The sequence below is a fragment of the Erythrolamprus reginae genome, chromosome Z, assembly GCF_031021105.1.
Source record: "Erythrolamprus reginae isolate rEryReg1 chromosome Z, rEryReg1.hap1, whole genome shotgun sequence".
Taxonomy (NCBI): domain Eukaryota; kingdom Metazoa; phylum Chordata; class Lepidosauria; order Squamata; family Dipsadidae; genus Erythrolamprus; species Erythrolamprus reginae.
Genome location: NC_091963.1, coordinates 2,819,053 through 2,845,609, shown reverse-complemented (window position 1 = coordinate 2,845,609; position 26,557 = coordinate 2,819,053). Strand labels below are relative to the sequence as shown.

Sequence of the window (26,557 nt, the reverse complement as noted above, 5' to 3'; positions counted from 1 at the left end):
TAGTCCACAAGTCTCAAAGTTGCCAAATCTGAAGACCTCCGAGGCAGTGATGGGCTCCTATGGGTACGGTAAGGTTTGCAGAACTGGTAGAAAATTTTTGAATCTTTCGGTTTGTTTTTCCTATCGCAGTAAATGATGTTGAATGTGTGTAATTTTAGAAGAGCTGTGCATGTGTGCATACACACACAATTTGTATAGTAGATAACGTATATTTTTGTGTGCCTGTGTGTAACATGTATGTACACATATGGCATACATACATAGAATTAAATAGTATATTTTGGATGTTCAGCAATAGTAAATAGAGTCAAGGAGAGGCCAGGTACCCTAACCCGAACCCAAACCCTTGACGTGCGTGATGTCAAGTTGGCCACTGTTAAGCCAGTCACATGACCTTTAAGCCACACACCCCAGTCACAGGATCGTCAAGCTACTCCCACCTGCTCACATGGCCAGCAAGCCACCCCCACAAAATAAGCCACGCCCACAGTGTGGTAGTAAAAACATTTGCAGCCCTTCACTGCTCTGGGGGAAGGTCCTGCATTATTTCCAGCCTCAATCAGCTCTCAAGCTGAGACTGGAAAATACATAAAGAAAAAGAAGAATTAAATTAAGGATCCTCTTACCTGCCTTTTTAACTTGCCATGATGTGTTTCACAAAGGCTAAAATAATTAGGGGGAAGAAGGACAAGGGAGGTTGAACAATTGCAAGAATGACATTTTTCTGCATGTTATAAATCCCCAAACCTCCCAGATCTCCTGCAGATTATTTTATACCATCATTAGGAAACAACTAAGTAATTGTTTTGGAGATATTTGCTTAACTGAGCAAATGGAATGAACGACTGGGGGAGAGCTCTGGTTTCCTGCGGGTTTCCCCAATGGCTTTCCTTCTGGGAACTGAGAGGACCCGTCAGAAATATTTCCTTCCCTATCTCCCTATCCTTCTCTTTCTTTTTTCCTACCATCTATGCATCCCTCCCTTACTGGCTGCTTTCTTTCTTTCTTTTTTTCTTTCTTTCTTTCTTTCCTTTCTTTCTTTCCTTCCTTCCTTCCTTCCTTCCTCCCTTTCCACCTCCCTCCCTTCCTTCCTTCTTTCTTTCTTTCTCTCTCCCTCCCTCCCTTCTCTTTCTTTCTTTCTTTCTTTCTTTCCTTCTTTCCTTCTTTACATCTTCCTTCTTTCCTCCCTCCTTTCTTTCTTTCTTCCTTTCTTCTTCCTTTCTTTCTTTCTTCCTCCCTCCCTCCCTTTCCACCTCCCTCCCTTCTTTCTTTCTTTCTTTCTTTCTTCCTCCCTTCTCTTTCTTTCTTTCTTTCTTTCTTGCCTTCTTTCCTCCTTTACATCTTCCTTCTTTCCTCCCTCCCTCCTTTCTTTCTTCCTTTCTTTCTCCCTCCCTCCCTTTCCACCTCCCTCCCTTCTTTCTTTCTTTCTTTCTTTCTTTCTTTCAGGCGCTTCGGCTGGCAAAGGGGGTAGATTTTGGGCTTGCACGCATTAATTGCTTTTCCATTGATTCCTATGGGAAACATTGTTCCATCTTACAAACTTTTCACCTTACGAACCTCATCCTGGAACCAATTAAGTTCGTAAGACGAGGTATCACTGTATACACTGCTCAAAAATAAATAAAATAAAGGAAACACTTAAACAACACAATATAACTCCAAGTAAATCAAACTTCTGTGAAATCAAACTGTCCACTTAGGAAGCAACACTGGATTGACAATCAATTTCACAGACTGTTGTGCGCATTCAACTCTGTACAGAATAAGAATAAGAATAAGAAAGAATAAGAATAAGAATAAGAATAAGAATAAGAATAAGAATAAGAATAAGAATAAGAATAAGAATAAGAATAAGAATAAGAATAAGAATAAGAATAAGAATAAGAATAAGAATAAGAATAAGAATAAGAATAAGAATAAGAATAAGAATAAGAATAAGAATAAGAATAAGAATAAGAATAAGAATAAGAATAAGAATAAGAATAAGAATAAGAATAAGAATAAGAATAATCACAATCACAATCACAATCACAATCACAATCATAATCATAATAATTTATTAGATTTGTATGCCGCCCCTCTCTGAAGACTCGGGGCAGCTCACAACAATGTACAATGTATTACAAATCCAATAATTAAAAAGTAAAGCCAAAACTATCTTTAAAAACAGTCAATACTAACTAATCATACCACACAAAGTATTCTGTGAGAATATTTCATTCATTCAGATCTAGGATGTGTTCTTTGAGTGTTCCCTATATTTTTTTGAGCAGTATATATACATACATATACATTTATTTATTCATTCATTCATTCATTCATTCATTCATTTATTGGATTTGTATGCCGCCCCTCTCCGCAGACTCGGGGCGGCTAACATCAGTAATAAAACAATGTACAATAATAATCCAATAAATACTAAAAATACACACACACACACAATATCTCTCTCTCTCTCTCTCTCTCATACAGACACACACAATCACACATACACACACACTCATTACATTTTTCTGGTGCACTTTTCATCTTTCATTCCATTTTCTGTCTGAGAAGCACAAGGCATGACGGGTGTGTGACATGCTCCAACCCCCCTCCTATAACCTGGACTTTAAAATCACTTAGACTAGTCCTGAATAATTTATGTCCCCAGGGGGCCACTCTTTCTGGTCCCTCATGTCTGGGCAGGAACCGGCGAGCCATCATTTATCCTGTCCTCTCTTCCCTATTGATCTTTCTCATGAAAGCGATCTATAATCTGCGTCTCCCCACCACCACCAAACACACCACCCACACCTGTCATTTCTGAAGAAGGTCAAATCCCAAGGAGAACATCAAGGACCGCAACCCCGACCCCAACAGCAGGAGAAAGGAGAAGGCCACCTGCTGGAGGACCATCTCACCTTCATAATTGATGCACCCGTTGGAATCTTCTTGACCCGCCATCAATTTGTCAACTTCTTCCTCGGTTAATCTTTCTCCTGGGAAAGAAAAAACCACACACACACAAACCAAAAAAAAAAAAAAAATTAAAAAGGAGGAAAAGAGAAAATAATTCAGAATTTGAGGAATGCTCTCAAGTCTTTGAAGTCTTCAGAGTTCCCTCTGCTCAAAGGAACGAGAGGATTTATCTTCTATCGCTCAAATAGGGGGAGAACAGAATCAAAGGTTTAAACCAGTGGTGGAAAACCTTTGGTGCTGTATTGAAGGTATATGAAGCTTATTTATTTATTTATTTATTTATTTATCTATCTATCTATCTATCTATCTATCTATCTATCTATCTATCTATCTATTTATATTTGTATGCCGCCCCTCTCCGCAGACTCGGGGCGGCTCACAGCAGGATACAACAATTCATGACAAATCTAAATATAATTTAAAATATTTTTTTAAAAAACCCCATTTACTAAACAAACATACACACAAACATACCATGCATAAATTGTACATGCCCGGGGGAGGTGATCCAGTTCCCCCCATGCCTGACGACAAAGGTGGGTTTTAAGGAGTTTACGAAAGGCAGGGAGAGTAGGGGCAGTTCTAATCTCTGGGGGGAGCTGGTTCCAGAGAGTCGGGGCCGCCACAGAGAAGGCTCTTCCCCTGGGGCCCGCCAACCGGCATTGTTTAGTTGACGGGACCCGGAGAAGGCCCACTCTGTGGGACCTAATCGGTCGCTGGGATTCGTGCGGCAGAAGCTGTATGTTGATTGTGGAGAAAAGAAAAAAACCTTTGGAAATAAATAATAATTCCTGGCCACGCTCGAGGCCTCCCGTGGGGCCAGCCTTACCAAGAGTTGCCAAGACGTGGCGGAGTTCGGCTCCCATGACAGTGCCGTTTCCTTCCTTGTCGAAGACTCGGAGGCCTTCCACAAAGTCCTCGTAGGTCCCCGTGTCTTTGGTCTTGGCGATGTGCTGGAGCATGGGCAGGAACGTGTCGAAGTCCAACATCTTGCTGTTCATTTCTGCCGAAAGAGAAAGGAGAATATGCGTCTCACTCCACATGGCTCACCTACCACATTTGGAAACAAACCCTTAGCGGAATAACGACAGAGTTGGGAGGGACCTCAGAGGTCCTGTAGTCTAACCCCCTTCCTGGAAAACTCCAGGGATGGAGCCTCCTGCAACTCAGGGAGGGAAGCCTTTGCAGTCGTTAAGCAAATGCTGTAGTCGTTAAGTGAATACTGCAGTTATTAAACAAACACTGCAGCCATTAGCAAATGCCGCAGCCATTAACTGAACATTGCAGTTGGTAAGCGAACACTGCTGTCGTTAAGTAAACACTGCAGTCGGTAAGCGAGCATTGTAGCTATTAAAACACTGCAGTCATTAAGTGAACACCGCAGTCATTAAGCGAGCACTGCAGTCATTAAGCGAGCACTGCAGTCGGTATTTGAACACTGCAGTCGGTATTTGAACACTGCAGTCGGTAAGCGAACACTGCAGTCGCTAAGCAAACACTGCAGCTATTAAAACACTGCAGTTGTTAAGTGAACACTGCAGTCATTAAGTTAACACTGCAGTCGGTAAGCAAGCACTGCAATCATTAAGCAAACACTGCAGTGATTAACTGAACATTGCAGTTGGCAAGCAAACACTGCTGTCGTTAAGTAAACACTGCAATCGGTAAGCGAGCATTGTAGCTATTAAAACACTGGAGTCATTAAGTGAACACCGCAGTCACTAAGCGAGCACTGCAGTCAGTATGTGAACACTGCAGTCAGTAAGCGAACAGGGCAGTCAGTAAGCAAACACTGCAGTCAGTAAGCAAACACTACTGTCATTAAGCAAACACTGCAGCTATTAAAAACACTGCAGTTGTTAAGTGAACACTGCAGTCATTAAGTGAACACTGCAGTCTGTAAGCAAACACTGCAATCATTAAGCAAATACTGCAGTGATTAACTGAACATTGCATTTGGTAAGCAAACACTGCTGTCGGTAAGCAAACACTGCAGTCAGTAAGAGAACACTGCTGTTGTTCAGTAAACACTGCAGTCATTAAGAGAACACTGCAGCTATTAACTGAACATTGCAGTTGGCAAGCAAACACTGCTGTTGTTAAGCAAACATTACAGTCGTTAAGCGAACACTGCCATATTTAAACACTGCAGTCATTAATTGTTAAATCCTCAAAAAAACTCGATTTTCAAATCATTCCACACCATTGAGATGAGACTAACCGTCTGGTTTCGGACGCCCGAGGACTTTATGGACTTCTGCCTGGGTGGGATTCTGGCCGCAGGATCTCAAGACGTCCCCACATTGTGCGTAAGTGATTTTCAGTTCGCCCTTTGGGGTCCGATCGAAGAGTTCAAAGATCTCCCTGAATTCTGAAAAGGGCAAGAAAAACAACAAAATGTGATCAGGAAAAACATTGTGCTTTGCATCACGAAATTATTTGTCAAGTATAATACTGAATAATAGGAATGGAAGGGACCTTGGAGGTCTTCTAGTCCAACCCCCTGCTTGGGCAGGAAACCCTACACCACTTCAGACAGATGGTTATCCAACATCTGCTTAAAAACTTCCAGTGTTGGGGCATTCACAACTTCTGGTGGCAGGCTGTTCCACGGGTTAATTGTTCTAACAGTCAGGAAATTTCTCCTTAGTTCTAAGTTGCTTCTCTCCTTGTTTAGTTTCCACCCATTGCTTCTTGTTCTGCCTTCAGGTGCTTTGGAGAATAAGTGGACTCCCTCTTCTTTGTGGCAACCCCTGAGATATTGGAAGACTGATATCCTGTCCCCCCTGGTCCTTCTTTTCATTAAACTAGCCATGCCCAGTTCCTGCAACCGTTCTTCATATGTTTTAGCCTCCAACCCCCTAATCGTCTTTGTTGCTCTCCTCTGCACTTTTTCTATAGTCTCAACCTCCTTTTTGCATTGTGGCAATCAAAACTAGCATTCCAAGTGTGGCCTTACCAAGGCCTTATAAACTGATATTAACACTTCACGTAATCTTGATTCTATACCTATTGAGGACCTATATACTGCATGAGTCAAAAAGAGGGCATTGAAAATATTTACTGATCCCCTCACATCCTGGACACAAACCGTTTCAACTTCTAACCTCAAAACATGCTATAGAGCACTGCACACTGAGACAACTAGACACAAGAACATTTTCCTCAAATGCCATCACTCTGTTAAACAAATAATCTCCTCTTTTTCCTATTTTCCTCTCCAAAAACTAAGGTGTGTCCTATATTCCGGTTCATCTTATACTCCAAAAATATGATATATGTTGTCTTTTATGCACACTGAGAGCATCTGCACCAAAGACAAATTCCATGTGTGTCCAATCACACTTGTCCAATAAAGAATTCTATTCTATTTTCTATTCTATTCTTATTCTATTCTATTCTATAAAAAACATCGCTACAGAGCACTGCACACCAAGACAACTAGACACAAGAACAGTTTTCCCCAAATGCCTTGACTCTGCTAAACAAATTCTCTCAACACTGTCAAACTATTTACTAAGTCTGCACTATTACTATTTTTTTCTCATCATTCCTATCACCCATTTCCTCCCACTAATGACTGCAACCTGTTGCATGTATCCTTAAGGTTTGTATTAATATTGTTTCTTCATTGCTTATTTGACTCCTATAATCATTAAGTGTTGTGCCTCGTGATTCTTGCAAATGTATCTTTTCTTTTATGTACACTGAGAGCATCTGCACCAAAGACAAATTCCATGTGTGTCCAATCATAATAATAAAGAATTCTATTCTATTCTATTCTATTCTATTCTAACCAGTTTGAATACCACCTCTGGTTATGATTGAAAGAAAGAAAGAAAGAAAGAAAGAAAGAAAACAAATGACAGATCACCCAGCTTATAATAATAAGATTTGTACAGCCCAAGAATGTGGGATTCGAAGAGGAGGCAAAAAACACCATCTTCATATTTAGCTGAAAGCAGTGCTGTGCATCTCAGATGCAGAAACCCACCCACCCCCCATAAAATTTGAAGTATTTAAGCATTGCAAAGGGATCCCCCAAACTTGGCAACTTTTAACACTTGTGGACTTCAACTCCCAGCATTCTCCAGCCAGCTTTGCTGGTGACATCACGATGACGTCAGCTTTTCTGGCTGGAGAATTCTGGGAGTTGAAGTCCACAAGTCTTAAAGTTGGCAAGTTTATAGACCTCTGGTACAGGACATTCCAGAAGCCTTACATTCCCAAAGTTCTTATCGAGAATTGGATGAGTGACAGCCCATGAGTTTTGCCCCATTTGCGACCTGCCACCGTTGTTAAGCGAATCACTGCAATTATTAAGTTAGCAACATAGTCATTAAGTGAATCTGGGCTCATCAGAAGGTTGCAAAAGGGGGTCATGTGACCCCAGGACATCAGTTTGTTTTACCCCCACTTTGTGACCTTCCTTACCACGGTCATGAAGCGAATCACTGCAGTTGTTAAGTTAGGAACATGGTTGTTAATTGAATCACTGCAATTGTTAAGTTAGGAACATGGCTGTTAATTGAATCACTGCAGTTGTTAAGTTAGGAACATGGTTGTTAATTGAATCACTGCAATTGTTAAGTTAGGAACATGGATGTTAATTGAATCACTGCAGTTGTTAAGTTAGGAACATGGCTGTTAATTGAATCACTGCAGTTGTTAAGTTAGGAACATGGTTGTTAATTGAATCACTGCAATTGTTAAGTTAGGAACATGGTTGTTAATTGAATCACTGCAGTTGTTAAGTTAGGAACATGGTTGTTAATTGAATCACTGCAATTGTTAAGTTAGGAACATGGTTGTTAATTGAATCACTGCAGTTGTTAAGTTAGGAACATGGTTGTTAATTGAATCACTGCAATTGTTAAGTTAGGAACATGGTTGTTAATTAAATCACTGCAGTTGTTAAGTTAGGAATACAGTTGTTAAGCGAATCTCGCTTCCCCCATTGACTTTGCTTGTCCCAAGTTTGCAAAAGGGGATCACGTGACACTGTAACCGACACAAGTACAAGTCAGTTGCCAAAAGTCTGACTTTTGGTCCTAAGAGTGAAACACGATCATAAGTCCCTTTTTTCCAGCACCATTGCAACTTCGAATGGTTGCAAGTCGAGGATTAATGGCTCACACAATTGTTAACCCAGATTTTTTTCCTAGCTGGCGGCTTTCCTTGGTTCTTCTTCGATCCGTTAATCGCTTTGCTCTAGTTTTTGACATTTACATGCACAACAAGTTCGCAGTAGGTGAGAGGACTGAGCTGCACTAAACAAAATGACAAAAGGGGGTTTTGTCCCAGGTGTCTCCCAACCACAGAAGCTGAGCCTTCAAAGCTTCTCTTTGCCTCTGCAGCTCCTCGGAGCCTCTGTGGGTGAATCACCCCGGGGGCCACATTTGAAATATCACGGCATTCGGGAGCCGCAGAGAAATAAAACGAGGGTGACTTTGATAATTAGTCAAAGGGTTCTGCACTGCAGGGGTCGGTTATAGCCAGCTATGAGAGAGAGAGAGAGAAGGGAGGGAGAGAGAGAGGGGGGAAGGGAAGGAAGGAAGGAGGAGGGAGGGAGGGAGGGATGATAGATAGATAGATAGATAGATAGATAGATGGATGGATGGATGGATGGATGGATGGATGGATGGATGGATAGATAGATAGATATAGGTAGATAAGGAAAGGGTGCAAGGAAGGAAGAAATGAGGGGGAAAGGAAAGGAAAGGAAGAAGCAAGAGAAAGAGAGAGAGAAAGAAAGAAGATAGAGGATGATGATGATGATGAAGTAGATAGAGAGATAGAGAGAGGGGGGTGCAAGGAAGGAAGAATGAGGGAAGGAAAGAAGGAATGGAATGGAAGAGCAAGAGAAAAAGAGAGAGGGGGGAAAGAAAGAAGATAGATGATGATGGTGAAGATAGATGATAGATAGATAGATAGATGATAGATAGATAGATAGATAGATAGATAGATAGATGATAGATAGATAGATAGATAGATAGATAGATAGATGATAGATAGATAGATAGATAGATGATAGATAGATAGATAGATAGATAGATGATAGATAGATAGATAGATAGATAGATAGATAGATAGATAGATGATAGATAGATAGATAGATAGATAGATGATAGATAGATAGATAGATAGATAGATAGATGATAGATAGATAGATAGATGATAGATAGATAGATGATAGATAGATAGATAGATAGATAGATAGATAGATAGATAGATAGATAGATAGAAAAGGGAAGGGTGCAAGCAAGCAAGGAAGAAAGGAACCGAATGTAAAGAAAAGGAAGGAGGAAGATGGAGAGAGAGAGAAAAAGAAAGAGAAAGAAAGAAGGGATGATGATAAATAGATAGATGAGAGAAAGTGCAAAAGAAAGAAAGAATGAGGGAAGGAAGGAAAACAATAGAAAGGAAGGAGCAAGAGTAAGAGAGAGAGTGAGAGAGCGAAAGAAAGAAGGAAAGAAAGGAAGGAAAGAAGGAAAAAGAAAGGAGGGAGGGGGGAACAAAGGTAAGGGCTTACAATGGCAGTGATTCATTTAACAACTTGGTCAAGAAAGGTCGCAAAATGGGACAAAATTAACAAATGCCTCACTTAGCAGTGGAAGCTTTGGGTTTAATTGTGGTGGCAAGTGGAGTAGTGAATGTGGGGCCTCCTGCTGAACTGGACGACTCTTCAATTCTGTCCTTCTCTTAATTCTGCTGGAGCTGGAGGTTGGTCCCGTCCAGCACCGTTGTTCTGTTATTCTGTTATTGCTCTCAAACAACTTTTTTTCCAGCAAGCAAGCCCAGAAAACAAAGCAGCATATTGATTGACACTCCGCTTTGCTCCATCTGGAGACCAACCCGCTCCCAGCTTCTCTCGCTGCCTTCCTCCGTTTCAAAATACCACCGAGCAAGTCATGGCTGTGGATGAAGGTTTTGGGGTGGAAGACGCAGGAGGAGAACCCCGGGTGTCTTCGATGGGAGGAAGGGTCCAAAATAAGGGAAGGCTCTGACGGAGGTTTCGCGAAAGGGGTTTGCAATGTGGGAAAGGAAGAAGCATCGCGGAGAGTCCAGAGCATTCCCAGCAGGGAAGAATCCTCAGTCTTCAGAGATTCATGAGGGGTGGACGTCAGCTCCCAGGATTTGCCTTCATTGAGGGACAGGGAGCTAGAACTGGAATGGAATGGATTGGAATGGAATGGGAACAGAATGGAATAGAATAGAATAGAATGGAATGGAATGGATTGGAATGGCATGGCATGGAATGAAATAGAATAGGAACAGAACAGAACAGAACGGAACGGAACAGAACGGAATGGAATGGATTGGAATGGAATAGGAACAGAATGGAATAGAATAGAATAGAATGGAATAGAATAGAATGGAATGGAATGGAATGGAATGAAATAGAATAGGAACAGAACAGAATAAAATAGAATAGAATAGAATGGAATGAAATAGAATAGAATAGGAACAGAACAGAACGGAATGGAATGGAATAGACTGGAATGGAATGGATTGGAATGGAATAGGAACAGAAAGGAATAGAATAGAATGGAATGGAATGGAATGAAATAGAATAGGAACAGAACAGAACAGAACAGAACAGAATGGAATAGAATGGAATGGAATGAAATAGAATAGGAACAGAACAGAACGGAACGGAATGGAATAGAATAGAGTGGAATAGAATAGAATAAGAACAGAATGGAATGGAATGGAATTAAAAATAGAATAGAATAGAACGGAATGGAATTTAAAATAGAATAATAATTAATAATAATAATTTATTAGGTTTGTATGCCTCCCCTCTCCGAAGACTGGAATGGAATGGAATTAAAAATAGAATAGAATGGAATGGAATGGAGTGGAGTGGAATGGAATAGAATTAAGAATAGAATAGAATAGAACACAACAGAATAACAAAGTTGGACGGGACCTTGGAGGTCTTCTAGTCCAACCCCCCCTTTAGGCAGGAGGTTTGCTTAATAATTGCAGTGATTTGCTAAACAGTCATGGCAACAAAGCTTGCAAAACCGGGCATTATTCACTTAACAACTGCCTTGCATAGCGACAGAAATGCAGTTGCAAATGATTAAATCTGTGACCCCCAGAGATGATGTAATAGTCATAAGTATGAGAACCGGTCATCACCCCCCTTTTTTCAATGCCATTGTAACCTCAGTCATTAAATGAGTCACGGGAGGATTATTCGTACCCAAGCCTACGTTTTGATAAACTCCCTTTTTTCTCAGGTTTTTCTTTTCTTTTCTTTGTAAAGGAAGCTCATGCCAAGATCCCCTTGAGGCTGAACTATGGAAGTAATTAGCAATTGATTAATTAGGAAAACCCCTTAATTACAGGTGGAAAGCAGTAGGGAAAAAACCCACAGCTTCTTACCTTCAATTTGATCATGATTGAATTCCAGCTGAAAGAGAAGAGGAGAGAAAGAGAATTATTCACACGTCCCATCAAACGAGAAACCCGAATAAAATCCCTTTGTGACAAGGTGCGGGGAGTCCTCGCTTTACAACCATTTGTTTAGTGACTGACCAAACCATTGTGCCAACAAAGGTCATAAAATGAGGCAAAACACACTTGAAATTTTGTCTTCTGTTGTGATCATACATGAACAACTTCTTGGGTTCATTTTAAGTATGAAACAGAAAAAGAAAGAAAGGAGAAAGACAGTAAAAGAAAGAGAAAGGAAGGAAGGAAGGAAGAGAAAGAGTCTGAAAGAAAGAAAGAGAGATAGAGAAAGAAAGGAAGAGAGAGAGAAAGAGAGAGAGAGAAGAGAAGAAAGAGAAAAAATGAAAAAGAGAGAAAGAAAATGTGAAAAAGAGAGTGAAAGAAAGAGAGGGGCAGAAAGAACAAAAGAAAGAAAGAAAGGAGAAAGAAAGGAAGGAATGTAGGAAGGAAGAAAAAGAAAGGAAGGAAGAAAAAGAAAGCAAAGTAGGGAGTCAGAAGAAAGAGAGAGACTAAAAGGGAGAGAAATAAATAAATAAATGAGAAAGCGTGAAAGAAAGAGAAAGGAAGGAAGGAAGGAAGAAAGAGAGAGAGTCTGAAAGAAAGAGAGAGAGAAAGAAAGAAAGAAAGAAAGAAAGAAAGAGAGAAAGTCAGAGAAAGAGAGAGAAATAATAAAGAGAGAAAGAATATATGAGAAAGAGAGTGAAAGAAAGAGAGAGAAAGAGAAAGAAAGAGAGAGATGCGGAGAAAGAAAGAGACAGAGAGACAGAGAGGGAGAAAGGAAGACAGAAAGATCAATCAATCAATCAATCAATCAATTTGGTGCAAACTTCTGATCTGTAAGAGGATCTGCTCTTGATTTCCCCGCCCTGTTCTTCGCCCTGGGAGTCAATTGTGGTCATAACTCGAGGACTATTGTAAAACCTTACTCAGAAATGTGAACCATTAGAGACAAACGGGCCGGGGTTATTTTTGCTAATGCAGCTCAAATATCCTCCCTAGCAGGGGGCTATTTCTGCGTTCTCTTCACTTTTCCTCAGCAAGAAACACAACTCCGACTTCGTTTTTGTCTCTCTGTGTTTTTTTTTCTTTCGATAACAATGTTGGCTAAGTTCTTTCCCTGTCTTCAAAAAGGATTTGCCCCCCCAAGCATTTTTTAAATTTATATGCCTGGAGTCAGGAATTGGCCATCTGGCCTGATTTAAAATTAGCCCTTGCCTTGAGCTGAGGTTGCCCCTTCTCCTGTTCCGAAGAAAGAAGGAGAGAAAGAGGGGGAGGGAGAGAAAGGGAGAAAAAGAACAAGAGAAGTGGAGAAAAAAGAAAGAGAAAGAGAGGAAGAGAGAAAATGCGAGGGAGAAGTACAGAAAGAAAGGGAGAAAAAGAGAGAGAAAGCAAGAAGAGGGCAGAGAAAAAAGGAAAAATAGAAATGGGGAAAGAGAAAAAAAAGGAGAAAAAAGAAAGATGGAGAGGGAAAGCAAGAGAGAAAGAAAGGGAGAAAGAGAACAAGGGAAGTGGAGAAAAAGAGAGACAGAGAAAATGAGAGAAAGAAGGAGAGAAAGAAAGGGAGAAATTGAGGAGGGGAAAAAAAGAAAGGGGAGGAGAGAGGAGAGGAAGACAAAAAAGGAAAAATAGAGGCAGGGAGAGGGGAAAAGGGGAAAAGAGGGAAACAGAAAAAAAGAAAGAAAGGGAGGGAGGGAGGGAGAAAAAAGAGAGAAAGAGGGAGAGAGGAAGTGAGAAAGAAAGTTAGAGAGAGAACAAGAGAAGTGGAGAAAAGAGAAAAAGAGAAAATGAGAGGGAGAAGGAGAGAAAGGAAGGAAGAAAAGGAGGGAGGAAGAGAGAGGAAGAGAGAAAGGGAGGAAGAGAAAAAAAAGAAAAATAGGGACAAAGGAGAAAGAAGAAAAAAGAGAAAGAGAGACAAAAGAAAGGGAGAGAGACAAGAATGAGAGTAGTAGAGGAAAAAAGAGAACAAGAAAGAAAGGGAGAAAAAATATGGAAAAGCAAGAGAAAGAAAAAGTGAGAAAGAATTGAAGTCCACACATCTTCACACAAAATGGTTTGGAAATTCGGGGAGTTCCAATTGCTGCACTGATTTAAGTGACTCCTCCAAACTTAATTGCTTTGCAAAATTAGCTTCCCCAATAATTGCTTTCTGATTTCTTTTTCTCTTTTTTTTAAAAAGTCAAGTCTCCAGGCTTCCTTAACTACAGAATTATCATCAAAATTTCTCTGAATTAACTGCGAAGGGAAAGAATGGAAGAAGAGGCCAAGTCAATTAGTCAGGCTTTTCAAACAGGATAAAATTAAATTATCCAGGAATTGTCTCCTTCCTTCCTGTCTTGTAGGGTTTTTTCCAGGAATGAACACTTAATAAAGAAATCCCTCCAACGTACAGCGAAGAGTGTCATTTAAAAAGTTGCAACAGCTCGGAGGAAAAACAAGAATTTTGCAGAATTTTGATCTGCAGAGATCTGTGTCTGTTTTTCTAGCTAATTTTATTCTCATTTTTGACTCCAGGAATGTTAACTTTTCCTAAATCTGGACTGGTTACAGTCCTTTTGCAAATTATGGGCACTGCAGGTAAGTCATTTTTAGCAAAAAAAAAAAAAGTCATTGGTCCTCGACTTATGACCATTCATTTAGTGACGTTCAAAGTTAAAAGACAGATTCGTTTATCAACCGTGTGATTAACTTAAAGGACTGCAATGATTCACTTAACGAATGTGTCAAAAAAGGTCGTTAAATGGGTCAACACTCACTTAACAACTGATTCACTTAGCAACAGAAATATTTTAATGTGGTTTTAAGCCGCCCCGAGTCTACGGAGAGGGGTGGCATACAAATCTAATAAAATAATAATAATAATAATAATAATAATAATAATAATAATAATAATAATAATAATAAATCTAGGACCACCTCCAGAACCAGTGCAGTTGTATGGCTTAAATAACAGACATTTATTTAGATTAAATTTCAATTTTTTGGTCTCACAAGGGCCATCCAGGATAAAAGGACCTGATGCAGCCCTGGGAACCTCCTAAAATCCCTATTTCTGCCCCAGGAGAAATCTACCTGGACTATTTTTTAAAAAACATGGAAATTAAATTAATAAATTGGAAAAATTATGAAGATCTTGCATTTTTTTAGATGCCCCAGAAAAATTGGGTCATTAGATCAAGGGGCTCACTGAATAATAAGACGACTTATTCTAGGACATTATTAAGCTTTAATTAGAGTTACACATTCAATAAAAGGGAAAACAGATTGTTGTGCTCCAAAAGAGCTGATGGTGGCTAATTTTTGCTTTAAATGGAGCAATAATTACAGGACAATCATGTTTATCCAAACCAAATGAGTATTAACACGGTCTGCCATCTCCCACTGACTCAGTGGATTTTTGTTGTTGTTGTTGTTGTTCGTTTTCCTCAGGTGCCAGCAAAATTTCTACACAACGACAACGGCAAAAGGGAGGGTTTTTTTCCTGCCAGGTAAAGTAGGGAAGTTTTTAAAAGGTTTTTGGGTTTTTTTAAGTTACACTAGCCTTGATTCATTGTTTATCTGATGTGTGGGATGTTTTTGTGGTTACCTTTCTAGTTTCTGATAAGTTGGGAATTTAGAGACTGGGTGATAGAAAGTTCTACCTTAAGCTTGAAAGCTGGCTTTGTGGCCTTTAGATACACACCTTTGTAATTGTCTCAGGGACACACAATGCAAAACCCCAGCAAATATTTTCCACTGGGATTTATAGATAATTGGGAGATTTGGTTTTCTTTCTTTCTTTCTCTTTCTTTCTTTCTTTCTTCCTTTCTTCTTCCTTTCTTTATTTCCTCCCTTCCTTCCCCTTTTTCTTCTCCTTCTTCTTCCCCTTCAGTTCCTTCTTCTTTCCTTCTTTTTGTTCTTCTCATCTTTTCTTTTTTTCTCTCCTTGTTTTCTCCTCCCCTTTCTGATCTTTTTTCCCTTCTACTTTTCTTCTCCTTCTCCTTCTTGCCTTGTTCCTCCTCCTCAATTTTCCCTTTCTCCTCCTCATCTTTTCCTTCTCCTTGTCTATGTTCTCCCCCTTCTCATCTTTTCCCTTCTTTTCTCTATCTCCTCTTTTTCTTCCTCCTCCTCTGTTTTCTCTTTCTCCTCATCTTTTCATTTTTCTTCTCTTCTTCCTCCTTCTATGTTCTCCTCCCTCATCTTCTTTACTTACTCTTTCTCCATCTTCTTCTTTCTCCACCATCTTCTTCTTTTCATTCTTCTTTTCTCCTTCTCTTCCTTCTCTATCTCCTCCTCCTCCTCTTTTCTCTTTCTCCTCTTTCTCATCTTTACATTCTTTTTCTCTTCTTTTTCCTCCTTCTCTGTTCTCCTCCTCCATCTTCTCTACTTACTCCTTCTCCATCTTCTCCTTTCTCCCCATCTTCTTCTTTTCCTTCTCATTTTCTCCTTCTCTTCCTTCTCTATCTCCTCCTTCTCCTCCTCTTTTCTCTTTCCCCTCCTTCTCATCTTTTCATTCTCTTCTTCCTCCTTGTCTGTTCTCCTCCCTCCTCTATCTACTCCTTCTCCATCTTCTCCTTTCTCCACCATCTTCTTCTTTTCATTCTTCTTTTCTCCTTTTCTTCCTTCTCTATCTTCTCCTCCTCTTTTCTCTTTCTCCTCCTTCTCATCTTTTCTTTCTTCTTCTTTTCTTCCTCCTTGTCTGTTCTCCTCCCTCCTCTGTCTACTCCTTCTCCATCTTCTCATTTCTCCATCATCTTCTTCTTTTCATTCTTCTTTTCTCCTTTTCTTCCTTCTCTATCTTCTCCTCCTCTTTTCTCTTTCTCCTCCTTCTCATCTTTTCATTCTCTTCTTCCTCCTTGTCTGTTCTCCTCCCTCCTCTATCTATTCCTTCTCCATCTTTTCTTCTTCATCTTCTTTTTGTTCTCAATTTCTCCTTCTCTTCCTTCTCTATCTCCTCCTCCTCCTCCTCCTCCTCCTCCTCCTCCTCCTCCTCCATCTTCCTTCCCTTCCCCACAAAGGCTACTACTCACCCCCACCCTCTTCATCAAGACAAAGAAAGGACAGCTGCAATGAGGAAACCAGAGAAGCCCCTGAGGGATCAATGTTGGAGAAAATGCGCTGATGGCGCTCTTAATAAACCATGGTTCTATTTTGGACAGCGACAAAGGTCAAGGTAAGCCAACAGGCATCAGGTAATCGGGAAGACAATGCCCCCCTCTCCCTCCACCCAGCAGTTGTCGGGTGTTAAGAGCCTGTGCCAAATAGCTGCCATTCCTCCCTGCAGACTGACCGACAAGGAGTCAAAAAAGTCAAAATGGTGGACGGGGCTCAAATTATGGAATTTTGAATATGCATTTCCTGCACCTATCCTGCCCCCTTTGCTCTGGTTGGTTTGGGGAGGGGGGAAAGAAATTGTGATTAACTTTGTCGTCTTTAATGTTTTCCTTCTGCCACGAAAAATAAATCTGATCAATGAAAAGAAATATTTTTTAAAAATGAAAATGTACTTTGTATTCTACACTGCCCTCATCTCATCCCCTTAACACCCCTGCGAGGTAGGCTGGGCAGTGGCACCCAATCAGATATCAGGAATGAATAAGGAGGCGGAGTCTTCCCCATTTTTAAGTTCAGGGCTTTAACCACTACACCGCATTATCTCTGACTGGGTCAACGGGAGGACTTGAGAAACCCATAAGGGGTGAAAGGGCTGGCTTAGAACGAAGGGGATCTGGATTCCAATCCTGATGAGATGCAGGATTTCTAATAAGCTCACTGGTCTGTCTGTTGGAAGAATATTTAAGAGGGAATGCAGGTCGTCTTCTACTTACCACCACAATGGACGTCAAAATTTCTGGCAGAGGTGATAGAGAGGGGGAGAATGGATAGAAAGACAGAAAGTCAGACAGAGGAATGATGGAGAGAGAGATACAAAGATAAGAGCCAGAGAGAGAGGAATGAACAGAGAGAAATACAGAGACGATGATGATAATGATGAAAGAAGTAGGTAGGTAGATGAATGGATGGATGGATGGAAAGAAAGAAAGAAGGAAAGAAAGAAGGAAAGAAAGAAAAAGAAAGAAAAAGAAAGAAAAGAAAGAAAGAAAAAGAAAGAAAGAAAGAAAGAAGAAGGAAGGAAGAAAAGAAGGAAAAAGAAGGAATGAAGGAAAGAAAGAAAGAAAAAGAAAGAAAGAAAGAAAGAGGGAAGGAAGGAAGAAAGAAGGAAGGAAGGAAAGAAAGAAATAGAAAGAAAGATGGAAGAAAGAAAGAAAGAAAGAAAGAAATTGTCCTAAAAATGTGAGTTCCGGGTGTATTTATAAAGGAAGAGGCAACAGCCATTGCGATTTCTGGAACATTTAAAATTTATTAAAAACTACTAAAATTAACTAAGCCTTTGTTAGTCCTCTACTGACATTGTCAGAGTGTTAAAATCCCCATTGATTTTAACCCAACTTTCTTCAATGGGGATTTTAACACTATGACGACGTCAGTAGAGGATGCATGTGTACAGTATGTGTGTGTATATATAATAATAATTATTATTATTATTATTAATAATAATAATAACAATAATAACAATAATAATAATAATAATAATTTATTAGATTTGTATGCCGCCCCTCTCTGAAGACTCGGGGCGGCTCACAACAACAATAATAACAGTGTTACAATGTGAACAAATCTAATATTAAAAAACATCTAAAAAGCACACATATATACAGAGAGAGAGACAGAGAGACAGATCTCTCTCTCTCTCTCTCTCTGTATACACACACACACACACACACACACACACACACAAACACACACACATACAGAGACAGACAGACAGACAGACATTGACAATGATTGCTCTGTCACTCCTGAAACTGCCCAGAATAATCTAAAGCCACGTTGGAATCTCCTCTGTAAATTGACCTACGGAATCTTAAGAGCCGCCTGGGGTCCCCGTGAGATCATCCATCCCAACCGGCCACTGCCTGCTTGCCAGACTCCTGAACTGAAGCGCAGTGGAGGCACTGGAGACCCCACTGTACCTCCATCAATTCACCCCTTTAAAACCCAACCCCCCTCCCCTCCACCGCCCTCCACCCACTCTCCAGACCCCCTTACTTTGATGTTGGCAGGGTTGAACTCCACTTCTTTGCGCTGTGGCTCAGGTGGAGGAGCTGGTTTTGGGGCGGCCTTGGGTTCCTCCTTTTTGGGCTCGGGTTTTTTGGGCTCGGGTTTTTTGGGCTCGGGTTTTTTGGGGGGCATTGTGCCGGAGACTGGGGGGCCGGGGCCACAGGAAGGCAAAGCTGGTCACGTCGAGGGGCAGAAGGCAAGGCAGCTGGGAGCCCCCTGGCCCAGGGTCTTTATCCGCCTCCCGGCCCCTGAATGTCACGGCAGGCGGGTGTCAGTTGGCCTCCAGCCCCTTCCCAAAGCCCCCTCCCCGTCAGGCATCCCACATACCAGGTCACACAATAGCAACCTGGCTATAAAAGGGAAAGGCAGGGAGCTCGGCTATTTCGGATAAGGGCACCCAAATGGGGTTTGGAAAGACAATGCAACAGCAGAGGGAGAGAGGAGGAGGGGGAGGGTGTGGTTGCAGACCCCCATGCCTTGAGCAATGTGGCTGGGAGGCCTCTGTTCCCAGGAATAACTACAGCCAATTTCCCCCACCCCAGTTCCGTTGTAACTTTGAACAGTCACTAAACGAACGGTTGCAAGTTAAGGACTTTCTGTATTCCTGGGTATTTTAGTTAGAATAGAATATTATTATTATGTCAATACAATGCAGTAAACGAGATCACTATGCTGGATTTCGTATTTCCTCACCAGTCGGGCACTTCCTAAGCACCTAGGACTGCGTGATGTAGCAGCGAATTATGTTTGCCGATCCCAGTAAAGTGGCCTTTTGCAATTGACAGATGGAGATTCTGTCAATTCCGATGGTTTTCAAATGTCCGCTGAGATCCTTTGGCACTGCGCCCAGCGTGCCAAGTACCACTGGGACCACTTTCACTGGCTTATGCCAGAGTCGTTGCAGCTCGATTTTTAGATCTTCGTATTTCACTAATTTCTCTAGCTGCTTCTCCTCAATTCTGCTGTCTCCTGGGATTGCGATGTCGATGATCCATACTTTCTTTTTCTCCACAATCAGGATGTCTGGTGTGTTATGCTTCAGAATTCGGTCAGTCTGAAGTCGGAAGTCCCACAGTAGTTTTGCTTGCTCATTTTCAACCACTTTTTCAGGCTTATGATCCCACCAGTTCTTTGCCACTGGTAAAGGGTACAAGTTGTTGTTGTTGTTGTTGTTGTTATTATTATTATTATTATTAATTAGATCTGTATGCTGCCCATCTCTAACACTCGGAGAATAGAACAGAATAGAACAATTGTACACCTTTTTGAACATGAAAATCATAATCTGTTGCCCAATTAGGGTGGACATTGCCTGCAGTTTACAATATCCAGATAAATAGAACAGAATAGAATTCTTTATTGGCCGAGTGTGATGGGACACACGAAGAATTTATCTTTGGTGCAGATGCTCTCAGTGTGCATAAAAGAAAATACAGATTTGTCAAGAATGGAATGGAATAGAATAGAATAGAATTCTTTATTAGCACTGACAGAAAGGGCTCTGTGACATACTACCAGTTTACTATCAGTTCTATAGAATTTGTGCAAACCGGGAGGAATTATCTTCTGCATGTGATGCTATTGGAAGCATGAAAAACGTTCACAAGTCATTGTTTTTTCCGCAGTGCTGTTGCAACTTTGGTCACTAAACAAAAGGTTGTAAGTCAAGGACTGCATGTAGCACTGGGGCGGATTGCCATTACCGCTGCTACTAGGGCGTTGCATGCACAGCTTTGGTTCATGTGCGTGCTGTGTCCCAGCGCATTTTTGCTTCTGCGCATGAGCAGGCAACAAAAACGCACTGAAATCTCACAAGGAGATGCACACACAAGAGATTTTGGCAATTTTTTTTTTGCTTTCTCGCATGTGCAGAAGCAAAAAAACCACTGAAATTTTGCTCACACGCACATCCCCTCGCAAGATTTTGCTTCTGCGCATGTGCACAAAACAAAAATATGAAAAATTGGAGGAAAAAGATGGCGGCTCTTATAGGCAGTCACACGCAAATTGCGCAATCGGTGCGCCGTCCCCTACCATACCAGTAGCAACACACTACCTCTGTAGCAGCTAGCAAAGTCACCCCGGAGATGAAGAATGCAGAGGAACTCATAATTAATCAGCACTCATGAAAACTGAAGGATGTTTTAAGGTGGCAGAAAAGTGGACTTTGCAAATAGTCCTTGATTTACGACCGCAGCGGATTCAAGGCCTTGGTTGAGTTCTGCCCCATTTCATGACCTGGCTACTCCAAGGACTTCGCTCATCGGAAACTCACAAAAGTGGATCACGTGGCCACCCCCAAAACGCTCATAAATACGAGTCAGTTGCAAATTTTGATCGATTTGCTACAACGGTCACAAGTGTGGGAAAGGATCATAAGTCTGTTTTTTTCCCCAATGCCATTGTAACTTCCAAGGAAATGAACTGCTGTAAGTCGAAGATTAAGTTTAGGGGGGTAGGAAGATGCAAAGAATTGGAGCCCATGGGCATTTTGATAAAGAAACCAAAAGGAAAAAAAACCTCCATAAATTTCTAATATCATTGCAGACGGTAACGGAATGAACGGTTGTAAATTGAGGACTAAGTTGTAAGTTGAGGACTAACTGTAGTAAGGCTTCCTTTGGGAGCAAACAACATATAGAAAAGGTGAGCAATCATAGGTCCTTCTTTTATAGGTTCTCTCCAGAGGTGGGCTACGAGCTGGAACACTAAATTTATTTATTCAATTTTTTTATGCCGCCCTTCTCCTTAGACTCAGGGTGGCTTACAACATGTTAGCCATAGCACTTTTTAACAGAGCTAGGCTATTGCCCCCAAAATCTGGGTCGTCATTTGACCCACCTCAGAAGGATGGAAGGCTGAGTCAACCTTGAGCCGGTGATGAGACTTGAACCGCTGACTTACAGATCTACAGTCAGCTTTAGAGGCCTGCAGTACTGCACTCTACCTGCTGCGCCACCCTGGCTCTTTTTGTTTGCGCTCACCGCGGCGGCTCATAAGTTCTTGCGGGACCAGCGCGATTTTGCTGCTGCACCTGTGGAGGTAGCAAAATCGTACGCGAAGCCGCAGGTAAAACCTCACCGAAACACAGGCGCAATTTTGCTACCTCCACAGGTGCAGCAGCAAAATCGCGCTGTTCCCACAAGAACTTATGAGCCGCCGCGGTGAGCGCAATTTAGCATTCTGGCTCTTAGCCCACCGCTGGTTCTCTCTTTCCTACCTGTCCTCGCTTTTGATATTTCAAAACTAATCTGTTAATCTGTGTAATCAGAGATGCCGCACTGAACTGTTACACGTCATAGGCGCAATTATGAAATGTATGCGCAGGGCGCAGGAGAACTTCATGTGTCTCGCTCTTGTCTCCTACAATTGCCTCTCTATATGTGTTTACTTCTAATAGAAATACAAAATTATTTCTTTCCCAGTGAATATTATACTCAGGTAAGTACAATTCACGTTTTAATAATTCATTCATTCAGAACCCAGAGGTACCTGACGATAAGGATGTAATCAAAAAATATATATGAATGCGCAGAAATGGACAGATTGTTGGTTATGACCTATAAAGCCCTTCATGGCATCGGACCAGAATATCTCAGTCTTCTGCCGCACGAATCCCAGCGACCGATAAGGTCCCACAGAGTTGGCCTTCTCCGGGTCCCGTCGACTAAACAATGTCGTTTGGCGGGACCCAGGAGAAGAGCCTTCTCTGTGGCGGCCCCGACCCTCTGGAACCAGCTCCCCCCCAGAGATCAGAACTGCCCCCACCCTCCTTGCCTTTCGTAAAGTTCTTAAGACCCACCTTTGCCGTCAGGCATGGGGGAACTGAGACATCTCCCCCGGGCCTATACAGTTTATACATGGTATGTTTGTGTGTATGCTTGCTTTTAATAATGGGTTTTTTAGTGTTTTTTAAATTATTAGATTTGTTCTTACATTGTCTTTGTTATTGTTCTGAGCCGCCCCGAGTCTACGGAGAGGGGCGGCATACAAATCTAATAGATAATAATAAATAATAATAATAATAATAATAATAATAATAATAATAATAACAACTATGGAGTTAAATGATCAAAAAGACTCTAATTACTATTCAATCGGGACAAAGTGGTACATATGGATGCAAAAATGGAATGCGAATTCACAATAAGAGATGGAATAGTATAAAGAATCATATGTACAAATGTATAATTATAGAACATATTGAGATGAATGTAAATATATGGATGTTGACCCACCTGTAAGCATTATAATTTAATAATAATAATTTATTATTCTCCCAAAACTCGGGGCAGCATACAAGTCTAATAAATTATTATGTAAATTTTAAAAAATGTAAATATAAAAATGTAAATATATATATTTATATATATACATATATATGTGTGTATGATGTTCCTTCAATACATCAGGGTGATTCGACACAAAAATATGTAACCCTTCCCTGGTGCAGAACTGAAGGGATTAGATACTGTAGCCTAGAGGATAATTCTCTGCCTTACAAGGCAAAGGTTGCAGGTTCAAGTCCCAGTGGGTATGGCTAGCTGATGAGGCCAAAATAAGGCCGAAATAGATCTATCCTATTCTCCCTTAATTTTCAAATTCAGCAAAAAAACATGTGCTGTAAATATAGTTTAATATAAATATAAACTATATTTACAGCAGCACAAAGCTTACAAATTCAGCCTGATGATGGTGAATGTGATTTCACCAAAACATCGCATAGACACTCAAAATATTATACGGGGCAAAACCCGAACTCAGAACAATCTACATACATATACGCGTGAAAATCTACGAAAACATATATACATAAATCAATAAATATAATTTGAAAAAAATAATCCATTCATTCTATTTCATACACCCTTGATTTCAACACAAGTGTAAAATAATTTAAATATAGGTTTAGTAAAGTCTTATGGCTTTTGTTATTAAAGTTATAGTTTTATTAATTTTATTTATTCATAATGTCCTAAACGTTTCATTTATTTACGTTGCACTTTTTTTTTTGTCCTCCTTTTCATTGTCACCTTAATATAGTTCTCTCTGGGGTCCTCTAGGATCTGCCCCCACCCCTACCCCCTTCCGGGAAAAGAGACGTCACCGGGCAAGCATTGTTCTGCAGCCTTCTCTGGGCAGCTAACAATCAGATCCTATTTCCAGGCCGTGTAACGTTTCAACCAATATAAAAGGAGGCTATATTTTGAGTCCCTGCAAAGGTGTGACCTCATAGGACAGATTTGGGACCTGGGCAGCGAAGCCGGGCTTTAAAAAGACATCCGCAGAGAGACCCACCTGTTTGAAGTCCTTTGGTGCCCCTGGGGAAAATACCTGCGGAGGTCGCCCCAAAGGCTGAGAGTAGAGCCTCCCTAGCTAGGGGCAGCAAAGCTTTGAATTCAAGGCTACGGAAATAGGCTATAAGGGAGCAGGAAATTTAAAGAGGGGGGGAGGGGAGGGAAGAAGAGAAAGAAAAGAAAGAAGGAGGAAGAGATAGGAAAGGAGAAAGGAGAGAAGAGGAGAGGAAAGGAAATGGAAAGGGAAAGGGAAAAGGAGAAGAAAGGAAAGAAAGGGTGAGGGAGGGGAGAGAAAGAAAAGGAAATAGAAGACGGAAGGGAAAGAAGGGAAAAGGGAAGGAAAGCAAAGGAAAGGAAAGGAAAAGAAAGGAGGAAAGTAAAGGAGGAAAAAACAAAAAGAAATGAAAAGAAAGAAGAAGGAAGGGAAAGAAAAGAAAAGGGAAGGAAAGGAAAGGAGGAAAGGGAATGAAATGAAAGCAAAGAAAAGGAAAAGAAAGGAGGAAAGGAAAGAAGGGAAAAAACCAAAAAGAAATGAAAGGAAAGAAGAAGGAAGGGAAAGAAAAGAAAAGGGAAGAGAAGGAAAGGAAAGGAAAGGAAAGGAGGAAAGGGAAGGAAAGGAAAGGAAAAGAAAGGAGGAAATGAAAGAAGGAAAAGAAAGGGAAAGGAAGATGGAAGGGAAAGTTGGGGAAAGGGAAAGGAAGGGAGGGAAAAGAAGAAAGGAAAGGAAAAGAAAAGAAGAAGGTAAAGAAGGAAAAAACAAAAAGAAATGAAAGAAAAGAAGAAGAAAGGGAAAGAAAAGAAAAGGGAAGAGAAGGAAAGGAAAGGAAAGGAGGAAAGGGAAGGAAAGGAAAGCAATGGAAAGGAAAAGAAAGGAGGAAAGGAAAGAAGGAAAAGAAAGGGAAAGGAAGATGGAAGGGAAGGTTAGGGAAAGGGAAAGGAAAGGAGGGAAAAGAAGAAAGGTAAGGAAAAGTAAGGGAAGAGAAAAGAACAAAGAAAGACCATATTATAAAGTTAGTCCTGAACTTATGACCACAATTAAGCCACAATTTTCCGTTGCTAAGCAAGACAATGGCTCTGTGAGTTTTGCCCCATTGGTCCTACCTTGCCAATATTTTTCCCAATCATTTTCTTCTCTTCTGGACTTCTTTTTAAAAACAGGAGCCACAATAGGAGGCTGAACTTCCCAGCCAGGGGGGCCTTGGATGAACCCCCCCCCCACCTTTTTTGTAAGAATAAGCCTTGATTAAGGTGAAAGGAAGAAAAAAACCCACAGCATTCATAATTCTTGATTGCTGCCAGTTGGGAAGCAAGAAGAGAGAATCAGAGATGCCCGGCCTTGATTATCCAGATTTAAATTTCATTTTTTGCAGGGCGTTTTTCTGCTGCCCCAACTCCCCTCCACTGAGTTTTGAACCCCAATCCTTTCTTAATGAAAAATTCCTCATGGGGGTTGCAACTGTTTATCCTCCTTTCATTTTTCCTGACAGTGCATCGGATACGTTAAAGGACACGCCATCCCATAATACCCAGGTCAAAAATTAGGCTGCGGAATCCTGGAATTCAGAGGGGCCCCTTGAGGATAGCTAGCCCACCCCCACTGCTGCCACATGGCCTGGAAGCCTTCACTAAGCCTGCTAGGTAAATGACACTGCAGTGGGAGCTCCCACAATCCCCCCATCCAGCATGCATTAAGAGGGGAGGACATCCACTCCCAGAATCCCCTCGCCAGTATGCTTTAATGGGGGAGGACTTCCATTCCCAGAATCCCCCAGCCAGGATGCTTTAAGGGGGGAGGACTTCCACTCCCAGAATCCCCTAGCCAGTATGCTTTAAGAGGGGAGGACTTCCACTCCCAGAATCCCCTAGCCAGTATGCTTTAAGAGGGAGGACTTCCACTCCCAGAATCCCCTAGCCAGTATGCTTTAAGGGGGGAGGACTTCCACTCTCAGAATCCCCTAGCCAGTATGCTTTAAGGGGGGAGGACTTCCACTCCCAGAATCCCCTAGCCAGTATGCTTTAAGGGGTGAGGACTTCCATTCCCAAAATCCCCCAGCCAGGATGCTTTAAGGGGGGAGGACTTCCACTCCCAGAATCCACCCACCTTGGATGCTTTAAGGGGTGAGGACTTCCACTCCCAGAATCCCCTAGCCAGGATGCTTTAAGGGGGGAGGACTTCCACTCCCAGAATCCCACCATCCAGCATACTATAAGTAGGGAGGACTCCCTACTCCCAGAATCCCCCAGCCAGGATGCTTTAAAGGGGGAGGGCTCAAACCAGCAAACTGCTTGGGGGATTCTGAGAACTGAAGTCCTCCCCTCCTATTTAGATCTGGCTTTAGAGGCAAAACTGTCAACAAACAGAATGGAAAATATTTGAGTTTGACTGATTTGGCTGCCAAATCTCTCTGGGTTTTTAACAAATGATAATCATGGAATTTAGAGTCTTTCATTAGGAAAAAATGTCGTGATTTGTTTTCGTGGCAATTTGCTGTTGCCGTTTTACTCTTTTTTAAAAAGTCGTATTCAACCATCTCTTTTTAATTAATTTCTTAAGACGCCTAATTGCAAACTGCCTTGGAGATGTTTTGAACTGAAAAACAAACTGGAAAGTTGTGAAATCGGAAACACCATTGACCCACGAATTAAATTTCTCCGACTTGCCACCCAAAAGGGGAAGTTGAGACAAACCTTGGTTTAATGGAGGTTTTCTTCAGCTACTGAAGAAAATGCAGCTGCGA

General features: G+C 41.3%; 1 protein-coding gene across 1 annotated transcript in view; it reads right to left on the bottom strand.

The window, feature by feature from the left end:
* The window catches only part of MYL3 (myosin light chain 3), a 31,011-nt gene extending 5,990 nt beyond the window's left edge, over window positions 1-25,021 (bottom strand). The window contains exons 1-6 of the mRNA XM_070729811.1: window positions 24,921-25,021; window positions 11,356-11,383; window positions 5,183-5,332; window positions 3,791-3,964; window positions 2,904-2,981; window positions 627-663 (exon numbers count right to left, since the gene is read on the bottom strand). Of these exons, the coding sequence (XP_070585912.1) occupies window positions 635-663; window positions 2,904-2,981; window positions 3,791-3,964; window positions 5,183-5,332; window positions 11,356-11,383; window positions 24,921-24,944 (483 nt within the window). The 5' untranslated portion in view covers window positions 24,945-25,021 and the 3' untranslated portion in view covers window positions 627-634. The remainder of the gene's footprint in view (window positions 1-626; window positions 664-2,903; window positions 2,982-3,790; window positions 3,965-5,182; window positions 5,333-11,355; window positions 11,384-24,920) is intronic.
* Between the last annotated feature and the right edge of the window lie 1,536 nt (window positions 25,022-26,557).